Genomic DNA, 19189 nt, shown 5'->3' on the forward strand with positions numbered 1-19189 from the left:
CTTTGTGTGCACAACCCCATATCTGTTTTATCTTTGTATCCCTTAGGCCCTCAGGTCAGTGTTGAAAAAATAATAATAACTATTCAATAAAAAAGAAATGCATGAATGTATTAAATAATCCAATTGTAAGGCTCACTGAAGATTTCTTAAAAGAATAGGAATTGGGAAAGAGTGAAAAGAAGATAGGGAAAAGAAAAAAAAAACCGTGACAGAAATTTCATTTGTATACATGTCTCTTCAACTAGAACTAGGCCCTTTATTTTTACATCCTTTATAGCTGTCTTGGGCCGCATGAAAGTTCAGATGCACTTAAAATTTTTAAAAGTCAAGCTACAACTCCAGCCATTTTAAGGCAACAGGTTACACACATGTACCAAACGTAGTTATCAAAATAACTAAGATGGCATTAAAACCAATTATTCTAGTCCATTTTTTCCTTTTATATCTGAAAACTGTATCACCACTATTTTGAACATGTTGAATTTGCTAAATGCCAGATTCTTGTCTCCCCTGTCCCACATCTTGTGGATTTTTTTCCAGTGAATTCAGAGGGAATTCTGTGGTCAAAAAGATATGAGTGCGTAAAAGGGAAAAAGGAGGGTTTCACTGCTAACTGATGTAAACAAGGTATCAGCAGACAACAAAAAATCAAACTATAACATAAAATAAAAGGAAACTAGCTCAGGAATGCGAATGTAGGGACTGGTACACTATTAAACACAAGAACAAAATAAAAGTCTAAACTGTTTTTAAGTAATAAGAGATGAGTCTTTGATCTTGGTGTAAATTTTAAAATATTCTTACGTATTTCTTTTCCAAAGCATCAAAACAACCTTGAATCCTGTCAAGACATAAATGTTTGATGTCAGTTTGGACCTGTTTCAAAGCCAAAAAAAAATTCCAAGTACACAATTCATTTACATGTTTTGCTTTGAAGTACACTAAGTTGATAACCATTTTTCTTTCCCATTTAATAATTTCTTAAAAATCCCCAGCATGTTTTAATATGTTAATAAAGCTTTATAATAGGCAACAAATTTTGAAGTAGGGAGCTACATCTTATTTTTCTTTTTGGCTCCAATGACATATACACAATGATTAATCAAAATTTCATTGACAATTTTCTTTCTTTATGTAAGTCCATTTTCTTTCAAGATCAAAACTAAATCAGCATCTTAATAATATTAAATAATTGTTACAAATTTCTAGGAAATTATAAAAGAAAAAGGAAGAAATGATTTTAAGGAAATGGTCTATCGAATAAAATTCTTATGGATAATGTCAGCAATGATAAAAATACTATTCAACTTTTCTGAAATTTCAGTTACTTACCATTTGATAATATGCAGTGACCCAGGACATTTTTTGTCTTCTCGGAGGATTTTTAAACTGAGGTCTACAAAAATAGAAACACAGTCTACATTCATCTACTGAATAACTGCTGGGCTGAAACTGCCCATGCTAAATAAGGGTATTTTCTTTATTTTATTTATATAACTTACTTAGTTCTGCAGCTTCTACAAGCATTTTGAATCTCCAATATCTACTTTAAAAATAAACTTTACGTAGATAAGAAGCTTAATTCCAATTTTGATTATGCTTTAGTAGTTCCCCCCACCCCCTCTGGTCTACAACGTAGCACAGCTGAGTTGGCTGCAAAATCAACTGTGCCACTTTTCTGCTTCTGTTGAATTCTAAGCAAGACTAAGGTAGGATTGAGATCACCTCTGCTGGCCAATTTAAAACATATATCTCAACCTCAGTCATTTCTTTAATATTTCTCTCCCTCCCAATCAAAAACAAGAAAAATTTTTTCGATGGATTATCCTCAAATTTTTATTTCCATCTGAAACCCAACCACCTTTCTATACTTAGGAAAGAACAGGAAGATCATATTAAGAGTTTTGGTTTAGATCAGTCCAAAATCAATCCCTGATTCATGCTTGACTTGAATGAGTCATTTCACCTTTTCATATTGTTTTCCTATCCTAAAATTAATGTCACCTCTACCTCTAATGAGGGGTATGAAAATTCTTTCATGTTGGTATAATGTTTAGAGATGATCAGAAAGAGTGTGGCATAGGAGCATTGAGCACTTTTATGACGTATATTACTTTAAGTACAAACATTGAGAGGGAGGCAGCTTCACCATAACTATCACAAAAAAATAATAAAGCTATGAGCAATAGTATTATCCCCATGGTTAGGGCAGTGATTAGTATATAATAAGTGCTTAACTACCCAAAGCATGTCTTTTTCCAATTCTGTGGTCCAAACAGGAGAAAAAACCCTCAACTATTTCCTACATATAAACACATTCACTATTGCAGATTTATTAGACCAAAAGAGGTCATAATACAAATGAGGTTGCCATGACTGCAAATATCGTGCTTATATGTTTATAGCCCACATGCATTTCAAATGTACAGAATCAAATGTTCCTTAAGAAAATTACATTGGAATGAAGCAATGTATATCATTAAACACAGATGTGAGAAATTTAAAGTAAAGTTAGACTTTGAAAAATGACATCATACCAAGAAGCTTGTAACTCTCCACATAAATGATGGTTCCCATTTTAGTGGCAAATCAACAAGATTCTCTGAATTGTTATCACAATCCAGCCTTTCAGGTGAATAAAAAAAAAAAATTTTTTTTTTTTTTAATAGTAAGAGTTTTAAAAATTGAAGTAATTAGATAGAGTCCCAGATGCATTTTTCTTTGAATATAAGAGAAGAAAAGAAGCTAGAAACAATGTGCAATATAAGATGAGATCAAAAATTTAAGGGCCCAAGGAACAAAGGGAAAAAAAGTAGAAGAACATGTGGCAACCGAGAGAAGAACAGGGCTGATTCAAATAATAATTTCCTAAATATCTCTGCTAATCAACAAATGGGTCTGGCATGAGTATGCATTTTTTTCCCCAGCATTTCTATGTGTTAACCAGGAGAAGAGTTTGTTTGTTTGTTTGTTTGTTTAACCTAGCTCCACTGAACCTCTTCAATGCCAAACCAAACCAAAACCCCTATCGGACAGAGCAGAACTGCCCCACCAGGTTTCCAAGTCTTCAAGTCTTCAAGAAGGCTGCCACATCTTTCTCCCATGGAACAGCAGTGAGGTTTGAACTGCTGGCCTTTCTGTCAGCAGCCAAGCACTTAACCATTGCACCACCAGGGCTCTTTCAATGTCAAAGTATGCCTCAAAAAACAAATTCAACTGAAGCACAAAACGGTACAAATCTACGGCATCCAAACAGATTTTGATCTGGCTGCTGCTTTTGTAGGTATAGTTTAGGATTACCAGGCTTGTCCATACAGATTTCTTTTTTCCTTAATCTGTCATTTGGTATCTAGCCAGGAACTAATGGTTCCTATTGGTGAAACCACTAAACGTGGGATAGTGAAATTAAAATGGAAAATGAGTTAGCAAATTGCTTTTGAAGAACAGGCCCATGACTTGGAATTAGCACACCCTATGAGAAGTGAAAGGTTTATTCCTGCCAAATAAAGGGATACAACAGCCGAAGTAACGATTTAGTTAAACTTTACCATCTAAATGGCGTTCTCCATAAGAGCTCTCTGGAAATAGGCCCCTTAGATATGTTATACATGAGATAGAAGTGGCAAAAAGTTTCTTCACCATTATCAACGACTCATGTTCATTAGTTATTTGGGACGGGAAAACTGTTTCCTAGAAAAAAACAAAGGTGAAAAAAATTAGTATTCTTTAATATATTCAGCCCATCACATCAGATTTCAAGTCTGACGCCTTTATAGGTAATCAAAAGGAAACAGGCTTTGAACATTGTATTAAATTAAATCTCCAAAGGCAAGGCAGGGCAGAAAGGTGCTGACAATTACCCAAGTAATTCAGCTCTAATACATTTTATTTCACAACACCGTGTGAATTTGAGGCAAAACTGGAGTTTTACTATGATTTGTAATTTCCCTCCCTCTCATACACTTCTCAGACCCCAATGCAATCTGGTTTTTACCCTCTCCCTTCTACGCTATTCTCTCCAAAGTCACCAAGTATATACTAATTGCTAAAGTCACTGACTTCTCAGTCCTGTTTAACTTTTCTGCAGTGTTTCACCCCATCACCCACTCTCCCTGAAAAATTCTTCTCTTTCAGCTGCCATAACACTATTTTCTTTTGGTTTTTCACCTATCCCCCCATACCTCCCTTAGTCTCTTTCATTTTTCCAACTGCTCTGCCTTTAAATGTTGGTCCCACCCCAGGATTCTATCTTCAGTTCTTTTCTGTTTGTATAGCTCTCTCTTCCTGGGCAATCTCATCTACACTCACAGTTTCAGCTACAGCCTATACAGACTGAACTGCAAAACCTGGTTTCTGTTCTGAGCCACACATTGATATTTCTAACTATTTTCTGAACATCTGTACCTAGACAACTTTGTAAATCCCTCAAATTCAATTTCTCTCTACCTCCCCTGGCTGAAACCTGATCCCAAGTTTAACTCTCAGATTAATTAACCAGCATCCACTCCAGTCAACCAAGCTAGAAGCAAAATCATTTTTGGCTTCTCTCGCTCCTTCACATTCCATATCCAACCACTAAATTCTATTAATTTTCCCTGAAAGAGTTCTCAATCTGTTTTCTCCCTTCCATTCTCACTGCCACTGCCGTGGCTGAGGACTGAATCACTTCTCCCCTGTATTACTGCAGTAAGTAGCCCCTGATCACTCCGCCAACAGTTCCTTTCAATCAATCTGTCCTTCATACTGCAATCAGAACTAACTCTAAAGACTACAAATCTTACGACACTCCCTGTGTTCATGCAGGATAAGAGTTCAAGCACCTTAGCGATGCATTTAAGAACTGTCAAAATCTTATCCTTGCCTAGCTCTCCTGCCTAGTCTCCTACCGCTTCCTCTCTGCCCCCACTCCCTTCTCCTCTGCCATGCACCGTACTCTCTAACCACACAGGACTACTATTCATCTACTATTCTGTACTATATATTCCCATACTTTTGTGCTTTTGCTTTAAGGTAGTGCTCTTCAGAATGCTAAGGCTCTGCAAAATGTCAGATAATGTTCTACAAAAAGTATCAATGCTAGCTAGCAATATTATCCTTCCAAACCATATAATACATGCTTACAGATGACATATTAAACACATTTATATAGTTCTTCTTAAATGACAGAACAGTCTGTCTTAAGGAATGTGTGCCATAGGAGGAATATTGTAAGAAAGCAACCGATGCATGAATATGGGACTTGTGCTTCAGTATGTAAGGGGTATCTACCAAGCTAACAGTCATCTGGGGATCCAGTCAATACGGTGCCTTAGACACACACACCCTAACGACCCCCTGACAACAAAGACTCAAGAAACTAAGTAAAACAGACACAAAAAATTACCTCAGATTCCAGAACATCAGAGAGTTCAAGAAATAGACGGAGCACCAATTGGAAGGAGAGGCAGAGCGAGGCCAGTGGGAAAACAGATTCAAGGATAGACTGTGACTTGCCTGCCAGCACAGAGCAGCATAGCCATTTGGGGTGGCATCGAACAACCCAGAGTGAGGAACTCAGGAAAGCAGCCACAAAGAGAGCACAGCTGGCAGCAGAGATTCTGCACAAACAACCTCAGAAAGAAACAAGGTGTGCAGCACGCGGCCAGGGATGGCGAACTCATGAGGAGGGAAAAGCATGGGAGCTGTATAGCTTTGGAACCAGGCAACCACAGGCAAGTGCCTCTAGAGCAAATGAGACAGACTGAGTCATCAGAGCCTTAGAGAAGGAGTAAGTGTAGACAGGAAATGCACATTTGTGAAGGAATAAAGGGGAGGAACAGAGGGGCAGGTGTGAGCTCCAGCCCCTCCGGTGAGTGCAAGAAGGGAAGGAGCTAGGAATTAGTGCAGGAATTGCTTGTCATTGGAGGCACTTGGCCATTTACATGGGCGCCACCCAGCGAAAAGTCAATCTACAGAATAATGGCTAGACTCCCCCTGCCCTGAGCCAGCCAGTGTAAGAAGTCACCCTGCCTGCCATCTGCATGAGCATGTACCTGAGGTGCAGGGGACTGAGCCAAGGCACACAAGCCTGGTCATGCCCACCACCCCTACCCTGAGGTGCAGGAGTACCGCACAGACACGCACAAGCCCAGTCATGCCCACCACTTCCTCCTTGACACACAAGAACCCCTACCAGATGACTGCAAGCCCGACCAAGCCCACCACCCCTCCCTGCTCCAACCACCCCAAGCCACCCCACTGCCTGGCATGCATTCACACCACCAGACTGGCAATCAGAGGTGTGAGACTCCTCCTCCCCCATCGCCCCACCCACCCAGTGACCAGTGATGTGAGTTCCCACGCACCCTCACCCCAACCAGCCGGTTGCCTGGTCATTCTAAAGAGAAACAAAAGAAACAAATCTCTGGATACATTAAAAAAAAAAAAAAATTAGCACAAAACAAACATATATATAATCATTAAAGAAATACATAAACAAATTAACACCTTAATGCCTCAGAGAAGGCATGAGACAATAATAAATCATATGAAGAAATGGGATAAGATGGCCCCAAAAATGACCAAAATAAAGGGACAGAAACCTTCCTGAGGAAGGAATGGTAATAGAATTACCTGATAAGTAATTCAAAAGACTTATATATAGAAATCTCAAAAAAATCAAGGAAAACACAGACAAAACCCTAGGAGAGTTCAGGAAAACAATACAAGAACAGAATGATAAAATAAATAGACAAAGACCACACAAAAACAACAACTAGAAATCCAGAAGATTAACAATAAAATATCAGAAACAGACAATGCAATAGGACATAGAAGAAGAACTGAATCAACGGAAGAAAGAATCAGCAAAAGGGAGGAAAAATCCCTTGCTACTAATTTGTTTGAGGAACAATCAGAAAAAAGAATGAAGAAAGCCTAAGAGTTAAATGTGGGACACTGTCAAGAGAAATAATTTACATGTAATAGGAATTCCAGAACAGGAGGAGGGAAAAAAAGTACAGAGAGAATTTTTAAAGATTTACTGGCAGAAAACTTCCCTAATATCATGAAAGACAAGGTTTCCATACAAGAAGCTCAACAAACTCCGTAGTAGAGAGACCCCAAAAGAAAGTCACCAAGACATATCATAATCAAACTTTCCAAAACCAAAGACAACGAGTTCTGAGAGCAGCTTGTGAAAAACGAAATATCACCTACAAAAGGGCATCAGTAAGACTAAACACTGATTTCTGAAACCATGAAGGCAAGAAAGCAATGGGATGACACATATAACCCCTGAAAGAAAAGAACGCCAACCAAAAATCAAACCAAAATTGTCTTTCAAATACAATGGCAAAACTAGGACATTCCCAGATAAAAAGAAATTAAGGGAACTTGTAAAAACCAGACCAACCTTACAAGAAATATTAAAAGGAGTCCTTTGGACCAACAACGTCAGACAACACCATCACCCAGACACCAACTCAGATAAAGAATTCTCAAAAGTAAAATAAAGATGAAAAACTGAAAACGTGGACCCAAAGATATCAATCTATAAACAATGACAACTCCAAAACAAAAAGAGGGAATAAATGGTGTAGCTATAGAATTGCCACATGGAGAGGAAGTCAAGATGATATCAGGATACAACACACTATTCTAAACTTAAGAAGATAAAGGTAAATTTCAGAGTAACCACAAAGAAAATTAATAAATCTATTAAACAAAAAAAAAATTCAAGCTCTATCCTGAAGTACAATGCTGTCAGTGATAGGACAATATCCATACGCCTACAAGGAAGACCAGTTAATGTGACTATTATTCAAATATACACACTAACCACTAGGGCCAAAGATGAAAAAACAGAAGATTTTTATCAGCTGCTGCAGTCTGAAATTGATCAAACATGCAATCAAGATGCATTGATAATTACTGGTGATTTTAATGCAAAAGTTGGAAACAAAGAAGAAGGATCGGTACTTGGAAAATATGGCCTTGGTGATAGAAACAATGCCGGAGATCGAATGATAGAATTTTGCAAGACCAACGACCTCGTCACTGCAAATATCTTCTTTCACCAACATAAATGGTGACTATACACATGGACCTCACCAGATGGAGCACAAAGAAATCAAATTGAATACATCTGTGGAAAGAGACGATGGAAAAGCTCAATACCATCTGTCAGAACAAGGCCAAGGGCCGACTGTGGAACAGACCACCAATTGCTCATAATGCCAAGTTCAAGCTGAAACTGAAGAAAATCAGAGCAAGTCCACGACAGCCAAAATATGACCTTGAGTGTATCCCACCTGAATTTAGAGACCATCTCAAGAATAGATTTGACGCATTGAACACTGGCGACCAAAGACCAGACGAGTTGTGGAATGACATCAAGGACATCATCCATGAAGAAAGCAAGAGGTCATTGAAAAGACAGGAAAGAAAGAAAAGACCAAGACGGATGTCAGAGGAGACTCTGAAACTTGATCTAGAACGTCGAGCAGCTAAAGTAAAAGGAAGAATTGATGAAGTGAAAGGACTGAACAGAAGATTTCAAAAGGCAGCTCGAGAAGTATTATAATGACATGTGCAAAGAGCTAGAAATGGAAAACCAAAGGGGAAGAACATGCTCGGTGTTTCTCAAGCTGAAAGAACTGAAGAAAAAATTTAAGCCTCGAGTTGCAATAGTGAAGGATTCTACGGGGAAAATATTAAATGATGCAGGAAGCATCAAAAGAAGATGGAAGGAATACACAGAACCATTATACCAAAAAGAATTAGTCGATGTCCAACCATTTCAAGAGGTGGCATATGATCAGGAACCGATGGTAATGGAGGAAGAAGTTCAAGCTGCTTTGAAGGCACTGGCGAAAAACAAGGCTCCAGGAATTGATGGAATATCAACTGAGAAGTTTCAACAAACAGATGCATCTCTGGAGGTGCTCACTCGTCTATGCCAAGAAATAGGGAAGACAGCTTCCTGGCCAACTGACTGGAAGACATCCATATTTATGCCTATTCCCAAGAAAAGTGATCCAACCGAATGTGGAAATTATCACATGCAAGCAAAATTTTGCTGAAGATCATTCAAAAACGGCTGCAGTAGTATATCGACAGGGAACTGCCAGAAAGTCAGGCTGGTTTCAGAAGAGGATGTGGAACCAGGGATATCATTGTTGATGTCAGATGGAGCCTGGCTGAAAGCAGAGAATACCTGAAGGATGTTTACCTGTGTTTTATTGACTACACAAAGGCATTCGACTGTGTGGATCATAACAAATTACAGATAACGTTGCGAAGAATGGGAATTCCACAACACTTAATTGTGCTCATGAGGAACCTTTACATAGATCAAGAGGCAGTTGTTCGGACAGAACAAGGGGATACTGATTGGTTTAAAGTCAGAAAAGGTGTGTGTCAGGGTTGTATTCTTTCACCATACCTATTTTATCTGTATGCTGAACAAATAATCTGAGAAGCTGGACTATATGAAGAACGGGGCATCAGGATTGGAGGAAGACTCATTAACAACCTGCATTATGCAGATGACACAACCTTGCTTGCTGAAAGTGAAGAGGACTTGGAGCACTTACTAATGAAGATCAAAGACCACGGTCTTCAGTATGGATTGCACCTCAACATAAAGAAAACAAAAATCATCACAACTGGACCAATAAGCAACATCATGATAAACGGAGAAAAGATTGAAGTTGTCGAGGATTTCATTTTACTTGGATCCACAATCAACAGCCATGGAAGCAGCAGTCAAGAAATCAAAAGACGCGTTGCATTGGGTAAATCTGCTGCAAAGGACCTCTTCAAAGTGTTGAAGAGCAAAGATGTCACCCAGAAGACTCAGGTGCACCTGACCCAAGCCATGGTATTTTCAATCACATCATATGCATGTGAAAGCTGGACAATGAATAAGGAAGATGGAAGAAGAATTGACACCTTTGAATTGTGGTGCTGGCGAAGAATATTGAATATACCATGGACTGCCAGAAGAACGAATAAATCTGTCTTGGAAGAAGTACAACCAGAATGCTCCTTAGAAGCAAGGATGGTGAGACTGCGTCTTACATACTCTGGACATGTTGTCAGGAGGGATCAGTCTCTGGAGAAGGACATCATGTTTGGCAAAGTGCAGGGTCAGCGGAAAAGAGGAAGACCCTCAAAGAGGTGGATTGACACAGTGGCTGCAACAATGGGCTCAAGCACAACAACGATTGTGAGGATGGTGCAGGACCAGGCAGTGTTTTGTTCTGTTCTGCATAGGGTCGCTATGAGTCAGAACCGACTCGACAGCACCTAACAACAACAACAATTCACCAAAATAAAGAAAAAAGATTCAACATATAAAATCAACAACAATGAAGAACATGAAAAGAAAATCCATAAAAACAAAGAAGGGCACAGAAAATAAGGTGGAACAAAGAAACCATTAACACCACATGCACACACAAAAAAAGCATAACAAAATGGCAGCGGGAAATTCATACTATTGCTAATGATAATGACACTGAATGCAAATCGTTTAAATGCACCAGTCAAGAGACAGAGTGGCAGAATGGATTAAAACACACGACCCATCAATATGGTGACTACAAGGGATGCACCTTAAATACAAAGACACAAATAGGTTAAAAATCAAAAGGATGGGAAAAAATATATATCAAGCAAACAGTAATCAAAAGAGAGCAGGACTGGCAATAATAATCTTGGATGAAATAGACTTTAAGTCAAAATCCATAATAAGAAACAAAGAAGGGCATTATATAAGGATTAAAGGGTCAACCCACCAAAGGCCTTAACCACAATAAATATTTATGTACCCAATGACAGAGCTCTAAAATATACAAAACAAACTATAACAGAATTAAAAAGAGAAATATGCAGTTCCAGAATAATAATAGGAGAATTTAATACACCACTTTCAATGATGGACAGAACAACTAGAAAGAAACTAAACAAAGACACAGAAGATCTAAATAACACAATCAACCAACTCAACCTCATAGACATATACAGTACACACCACCCAGCACAGTACAACATTCTACTCCAATGAACATGAACCATTCTCCAGAACAGACCACATTCTAGGCCATGAAGCAAGCCTCAATAAATTCAAAACCATAGAAATAATACAAAGCATCATCTCTGATCATAACATTATAAAACTAGGAATCAATAACAGAAAGAACAAGGAAAAAAAATAAATACATGGAAACTGAATAACACCTTAAAAATTACTGGGTAACGGAAGAAATTAAAAATGTTCTTAGAATCATAGGCGAATGAAAATACAACATACCAAAACCTTTCAGACACTGTAAAAGCAGAGCTCAAAGGAGAATTTATAATAACTGCACACATCAAAAAAGAAGAAAGGGCCAAAATCAAAGTTTAACTCTACAACTTGAACAAACAGAAAAGGAGCAGCAAAAGAAATCCACAGTCACCAGAAAAATGAAATAATAAAGATCAGAGCAGAAATAAATGAAATAGAAAATGCAAAAACAACAGAAAGAATCATCAAGACTAGAATTTGGTTCTTTGAAAGGTTCAATAAAATTAACAAACCACTGTCCAAACTGACAAAGGAAAAAAATAACAAGAAGATGCAAATAACCAAAATAAGAAATAAGATGTGTGACATTACAACAGAACCAACGGAGACAAAAAGGATCATAACAGAATATTATGAAAAACTGTACTCCAACAAATTTGAAAACCTAGAAGAAATGGGCAAATTTCTAGAAACAAACATACTACCTACCTAAACTAACACAGATACAGGTAGAAAATTTGACATAACCACAACAAAAGAAGAAACTGAGGATGTCATTAAAAAAAAAAATCCCAACAACAACAAAAAAAGCCCCGGCCAAGACAGCTTCACTGAAGAATTCTACCACACATTAAGAGAACAGCTGACATCGATTCTACTCAAACTATTGCAGAACACAGAAAAGGAAGGCATATTCCCCTAATTCATTCTATGAAACCAGTATAACCCTGATACCAAAGCCAGGCAAAGACACCACTAAAAAAGAAAATTACAGACCAATATCCTTCATGAATATAGAGGAAAAAAAATTCTCAACAAAATTCTAGCCAACAGAATTCAACAGCATATTAAAAAAAAAAATAATACATCATAATCAAATAGGATTCATACCAGGGACACAAGGATGGTTCAACATTAGAAAATCAATCAACATAATTCACCACATAAGTACAAAAAGGAAAAGAATCACATGATCATCTCAATTGACGCAGAAAAAGCATTTGACAAAATCCAACATCCTTTCCGGATAAAACTCTCAGCAAAATAGGAATAGAAGGGGAAATCCTCAGCACAATTAAGGGCATCTATATAAAACCAATGGCCAACATTAGTCTCAGTGGAGAAAGATTAAGAGTATTTCCCTTGAGAATGGGAACAAGATAAGGATGCCCTTTATGCCACTCTAATTCAATATTGTACTGGAAGTCCTGGCTAGAGCAATAAGCAGGAAAGGGGGATAAAGGGTATTCAAACTGGAAAGGAAGAAGTAAAACGATCCTTATTTGCAGATGACATGCCCTTATACATAGAAAATTGCAGAAACTCCACAAGAAAGTTACTGAAACTAATACAAGGATTCAGTAAAGTGATGGGGTAAAAGATCAACACACAAAAATCAGCTGGGTCCCTCTATCCTAACAAGGAGAATTCTGAAAAGGAAATCACGAAATCAATACCATCTACGATAGCCGCCAAAAGGATAAAATACCTAAGAATAAGCCTAACTGGGACGTAAAAGACTTATACAAGGAAAACTATAAAAAAATACAGCAGGAATGAAAAGAGATCTATCTATATAAATGGAAAAACATCCCATGCTCATGGATTGGAAGACAACATTGTGAAAAAGTCAATGTTACCAAAAGCAATCTACAGATACAATGCGGTCCTGATCCAATCCCAACAACATTCTTCAATAAAATGGAGTAACTAAACTCCAACTTTACATAGAAATGAAAAAAAAAAAATTTTTTTTTTTGAGGAGGCCCCAAATCGCTAAAGTAATAGTTAAGAATAAGAAGAAATAGGTGGGCTCATATTTCCTGATCTCAAAAGTTACTATTCAGCCTAGGTAATCAAAGCAGCCTGATACTGGTTCAAGGAAAGACAGACACATAGACCAATGGAATAGAATTGAGAACCCAGAAGTAAATCCATCCATCTATGGGCAGCTGATCTTCAACAAAAGGGTCAAAGTTCATTCAGTGGGGAAGAAACAGTCTCTTTAACAAATGGTGCTGGCGAAGCCATATATCCATATAGAGAAAAACGAATCACGATTCATATGTCACACCATGCACAAAACCTAACTCAAATGAGTCAATGACCTAAATGTTAAAGCTAAAACTATAAAGTTCCTGGAAGATAACATAGGGTCAAAGCCAAAATTTTCAGCATAAATAGTCTATCAAACAAAACTAAAAATGTACTAATGACAGAAGATAAATTAGATAATTTGTATCTCCTAAAAATTAAATACTTACGCTCATCACAAGACTTTACCAATAGAGTAAAAGAGAACCTAAAAACTGGGGGAAAATTTGGCAACAACACATCTGATAAGGGTCTAATCTCTAAAATATATATAAAACTTCAAAAACTTGACAACAAAAAGACAATACAATCAAAAAATGGGCAAAAGCTATAGATACGATGCAATCCTAATATAAATTCCAACAGCATTCTTTAACAAGATGAAAAAACTAATCACCAACTGTTATCTTTAAGGTTGTGTGTCAACTTGTCTGGGCCATGATTCTCATTGGTTTAGCAGTTATGATGATGTGATCACTTCCATGATGAGATTTGATATAATGTGATCACCTCCATGATGGGATATGCTGTGAGTGGCCAATTAGTTGAAAGGCAGTTTCCCTGGGCACGTGGCCTGCATCAAATATAAGTGGACATTCTGGTAATGCTCATGGATTTTTGTTCAATCTGGATCCTGCAGCTGGCTCCTATTCATCTGACCTCCGGTTCTTGGGACTTGAGCTAGCAGCTTACCTGAGGTCTTGCCTGCAGATTTTGGGGATTCATTGATCTCTGCAGCCTGTGAGCAAGCGCCCTGCTGTCTGACCTGCTGATCATGGGTTCGCCAGCCCCTGTGGCTCTGTCAATCAGGAGAAGCCTCTATTCTGACCCACAGACTTGGGACATTCCAGCTGCTAAAATCATGTGAGCCATTTCCTTTATATATACGTATATTTTTTAATGTGTTTATATTTATACACATCACTGGTTTTGCTTCTCTAGAGAACTCAGGCTAAGACATCAACTTTTTATGAAAAGAAAAGAGGCCCTGTATAAGTAAAGCATTATTGAAGAAGAACAAAGTAGGAGGCCTCACACTACCTGATCTCAGAATCTACTATACAGCTAGAGTAGTCAAAACAGCCTGGTACTGGTACAATGACAGACACATAGACCAATGGAACAGAATTAAGAACCCAGACGTGAACCCATCCACCTGTGGACAGATGATCTTCAGCAAAGGGCCAAAGTCCATTAAATATGGAAAAGACAGTCTTTTTACCAAATGGTGCTGGCAAAACTGGATGTCCACCTGTAAAAAAAAGAAACAAGACCCATACCTCATACCATAAATAAAAACTAACTCAAAATGGACCAAAGACCTAAATATAAAACCTAAAACTATAAAGATTATGGAAAAAACAGGGAAAATGCTAGGGGCCATAATAGATGGCATAAATAGAATACCAAACATAACTAAAAATGAACAAATAGCAGATGAGCTAGATAAATGGGATCTCCTAAAAACTGAACACTTGCGTTCATCAAAAGACTTTTCCAAGAAATCCCGAGAGTATGGCCGGACACTCTTTTAGCTTAGTAATGAAGTCACTCCTGAGCTTCACCCTTCATCCAAAGATTAGACAGACCCATAAAACAAAACTAGGTTAAAGGGGCACACCAGCCCAGGGCAAGGACTAGAAAGTAGGAGGGGACAGAAAAGCTGGTAATAGGGAACCCCAAGGTCAAGAAGGGAAAGTGTTGACATGCCGTGGAGTTGTTAACCAATGTCATAAAACAATATATGTAGTAACTGTTTAATGAGAAGCTAGTGTGTTCTGTAAACCTTTAGCTAAAGTTCAATTAAAAAAAAAAAAACTTCTCCAAAAGAGAACCTACAGACTGGGAAAAGAAATTTGACTATGACACATTCAACAAGGGCCTAATCTCTAAAATTTACAGAAAACTTCAACACCTCAACAACAAAAAGACAAACAATCCAACTGAAAAACGGGCAAAGGGTATGAACGGGCAATTTACCAAAGAAAACATTCAGGCAGTTAACAAACACATGACGAAATGCTCTCATTCATCAGCCATTAAAAAAAAAAATTAGAGAGATGCAAATCAAAACTACAATGAGATACCATCTCACCCCACAATAATAACACTGATTAAAAAGAAAATAACAATTGTTGGTGAGGTTGTGAGGAGATGGGACTCTTATACACTGCCGGTCAGAATGTAAAATGGTATAGCCACTATGAAAACGGTGTGGTGCTTCCTCAAAAATCTAGAAATAGAAACAACATATGATCCAGCAAACCCAGTTCTAGGTATATATCCTAAAGAAATTAGAGCCATGACAGGAATAGACATATGCACACCCATGATCATTGCAGCATTATTCGCAATAACAAAAAAGATGGAAACAACCTAAGTGCCCACCAAGGGATGAATGGATAAACAAACTGTGGTATATACACACAATGGAATACTGTTGTTGTTGTTAGGTGCCATTGAATTAGTTCTGATCACCACCCTATGTACAACAGAATGAAATACTGCCTGGTCTTGTGCCATCCTCAAAGTGTTGCTATGTTTGAGCCCATTGTTGCAGCCACTGTGTCAGCCCATCTCATTGGGGGTCTTCCTCTTTTTCGCTGATCCTCTATTTTACCAAGCATGATGGCCTTCTCCAGGGACTGGTCCCTCCTGATAACATGTCCAAAGTATGCAACACAAAGTCTTGCCATTCTCACTTCTAAGGAGCATTCTGGCCGTACTTCTTGCAAGACAGATTTGTTTGTTCTTCTGGCAGTCTGTTACGGATTGAATTGTGTCCCCCAAAAATGTGTGTCAACTGGGCTAGACAATAATTCCCAGTATTATATTATTGTCCACCATTTTGACATCTGATATGATTTTCCCATGTGCTGTAAATCCTACCTCTATGATGTTAATGAGGCAGGATTAGAGGCAGTTATGTTAATGAGGCAGAGCTCAATCTACAAGATTAGATTGTATCTTGAGTCAATCTCTTTTGAAATATAAAAGAGAGAAACGGCAGAAAAACAGGGGGACTACAAACACCAAGAAAGTAGTACCAGGAGCAGAGTGTGTCTTTGGACCCAGGTTCCCTGCACTGAGAAGCTCCTAAACCAGGGGAAGATTGATGACAAAGGCCTTCCTCCAGAGCTGACAGAGACAGAAAGCCTTCCCCTGGAGCTGGTGCCCTGAATTTGGATTTTTAGCCTCCTAAACTGTGAAAGACTAAACTTCTCTTTGTTAAAGCCATCCACTTGTGGTATTTATTTTATAGCAGCACAATGTAACTAAGACACAGTCCACGGTATATTCTTCATCAACACCATAACTCAAAGGCATCAATTCTTCTTTGGTCTTCCGTATTCATTGCCCAGCTTTTGCATGCATGTCTTAGGCTGGGTTCTCTACAGAAGCAAAACCAGTGAAGAGAGAGAGAGAGAGATTTGTATCAAGGAAATGGCTGACACGGTTGTAGAGGCTGGCAAGTCCCAAGTCCATGGCTCAGGATGGAGGCTTCTCCCAACGCATGTAGCTGCAGGGAATGGTGAACCAAGATCCAGACCATGGAGGATGACGTATCCCAAGATCCACAGGCAAGCTGCGAACTCAAGTCCCAAGAACTGGAGATCAGATGAACAGGAGCCAGCTGCAGGATCCAGAGCAAGCAAAAGCCTCCAAGCCTTTCCAGAAAGTCCACCAACACTGGATGCAGTTCAAACCCCAAGGAAACTCTCTTTCAACCAATTGGCTGCTCACAGCAGATTCCATCATGGAGGTGATCACATTATAGCAGATCTCATCATGGAAGTGATTACATCATTATACGACTGCCAAACACATCATAACTGCCAAACCACTGAGAATCATGGCCCAGCCAAGTTGACACACAACTTGAATGCTCACAATGCATATGAATTAACTAACTAACCCACTGCCATCCAGATGATTCTGACTCATAGCGACCCTACAGGACACAGCAAAACTGCCCCATACAATTTCTGAGCGCCTTTTGGTTAGCAGCCACAGCACTTAACCACTACCAGGGTTTCCCAATGCATATGAAAACCAAAACCAAACCCAGTGTCATCGAGTGGATTTCAACTCATAGTGACCCTGTAGGACAGAGTAGAACTGCCCCATGGAGTTTCCGAGGAGCACCTGGTGGATTTGAACTGCCGACCCTTATGGTTAGCAGCTGTAGCACTTAACCACTACACTACCACGGTTTCCAATGCATACGAAGTGGTTGAAAATACCACAACTTGGGTCAGGCGCATCTTAGTCCTCAAAGTGACATCTTTGCTTTTCAACACTTTAAACAGGTCTTTTGTGGCAGATTTGCCCAATGCAATACATAGTTTGATTTCTTGACTACTGCTTCCATGGGCATTGATTGTGGATCCAAGTAAAACGAAATCTTTCACAACTTCAATCTTTTTGCTGTTTATCATGATGTTGCTTATTGGTCCAGTTGTGAGGATTTTTGTTTTTTTTATGTTGAGGTGTAACCCATACTGAAGGCTGTAGTCTTTGTTCTTCATCAGTAAGTACTTCAAATACTCTTAGTTTCAGCAAGCAAGGTTGTGTCATCTGCATACTACAGGTTGTTAATAAGTCTTCCTCCAATCCTGATACCCTATTCTTCTTCATATAGTCCAGATTCTCAGATTATTTGCTCAGCATACAGATTGAATAACTATGGTGAAATTATACAACCCTGATGCACCTTTCCTGATTTTAAGTCATGCACTATTCCCTTGTTCTGTTCAAACAACTACTTCTTGGTCTATGTACAGGTTCCATATGAGCACGATTAACTGTTCTGGAACTCCATTTCTTTACAATGTTATCCACAATACATTACGATCCACACAGTTGAATACCTTTGCATAGTCAATAGAACACAGGTACACATCTTTCTGGTAAATGATATCCTTGGTTCCACGTACTCTTCTGAACCTGGCTTGAATTTTGGCAGCTCCCTATTGATAAGTGTTTTTTTAATTATCTTCAGCAAAACTTCACTTGTGATATTAATGATGTTGTTCAATAATTTCCTAATTCTGTTGGATCACCTTTCTTTGGGATGGGCACAAATATGATCTCTTCCAGTTGGTTGGCCAGGTTTTTATCTTCCAAATTTCTTGGCATAGACGAGTGAGTGCTTCCAGTGTTGCATCCGTTTGTTGAAACACCTCAATTGGTATTCCGTCAATTCCTGGAGCCTTGTTTTTTGCCAACGCCGTCAGCACAGCTTGGAGTTGTTCAATACCATTGGTTCTTGATTGTATGCTACCTCCTGATATGGTTGAGCATTGACCAATTCTTTTTGGTACAGTGACTCTGTATATTCCTTCCATCCTCTTTTGATGCTTCCTGTGTTGTTTAACTTTTTGCCTGTAGAATCCTTCAATATTGCAACTCAAGGCTTGAAATTTTTCTTCATTTCTTTCAGCTTGAGAAATGCCAAGGGTGTTCTTTCCTTTTGGTTTTCTAACTCCAGGTCTTTGCACATTTCATTACAGTAGTCTTCCCTTACATGTGGTTCCGCGTTCTGTAGTTTCATTTACCCCCAATCAACCACCATCTGAAAATATTAAATTTCCACAAACAAATAATTCATAAGTTTTAATTGCCCACCATTCTGAGTAGCATGATGAATCTCGCACATTCCCACTCTGTCCAGCCCAAGAGGTGAATCAGCCCTCAGTCCAGCATACCTGCCCATCAGTCACTTAGTAGCTGTCTCAGCTATCAGATCAACTGTTGTGGTATCACAGTGCTTGTGTTCAAGTAAGCCTTCTTTTACTTAATAATTGTTATTTTTTATTATTA

General features: G+C 38.5%; 1 protein-coding gene across 4 annotated transcripts in view; it reads right to left on the reverse strand.

Annotated features, from left to right (window-relative positions):
* HORMAD2 (HORMA domain containing 2) overlaps positions 1-19189 on the reverse strand; it is a 179801-nt gene that overhangs the window by 98814 nt on the left and 61798 nt on the right. For all 4 annotated transcript variants that reach the window (XR_007514993.1, XM_049866863.1, XM_049866861.1 and 1 more), the window contains 3 exons: positions 3549-3690; positions 1333-1396; positions 805-841 (listed from right to left, as the gene is read on the reverse strand). Coding sequence is in view for 3 of the 4 variants with exons in the window: in XM_049866861.1 (XP_049722818.1) it covers positions 805-841; positions 1333-1396; positions 3549-3690 (243 nt within the window). In the remaining variant the exon portion in view is untranslated. The remainder of the gene's footprint in view (positions 1-804; positions 842-1332; positions 1397-3548; positions 3691-19189) is intronic.

Source organism: Elephas maximus, chromosome 22, assembly GCF_024166365.1.
Source record: "Elephas maximus indicus isolate mEleMax1 chromosome 22, mEleMax1 primary haplotype, whole genome shotgun sequence".
Classification (NCBI taxonomy): domain Eukaryota; kingdom Metazoa; phylum Chordata; class Mammalia; order Proboscidea; family Elephantidae; genus Elephas; species Elephas maximus.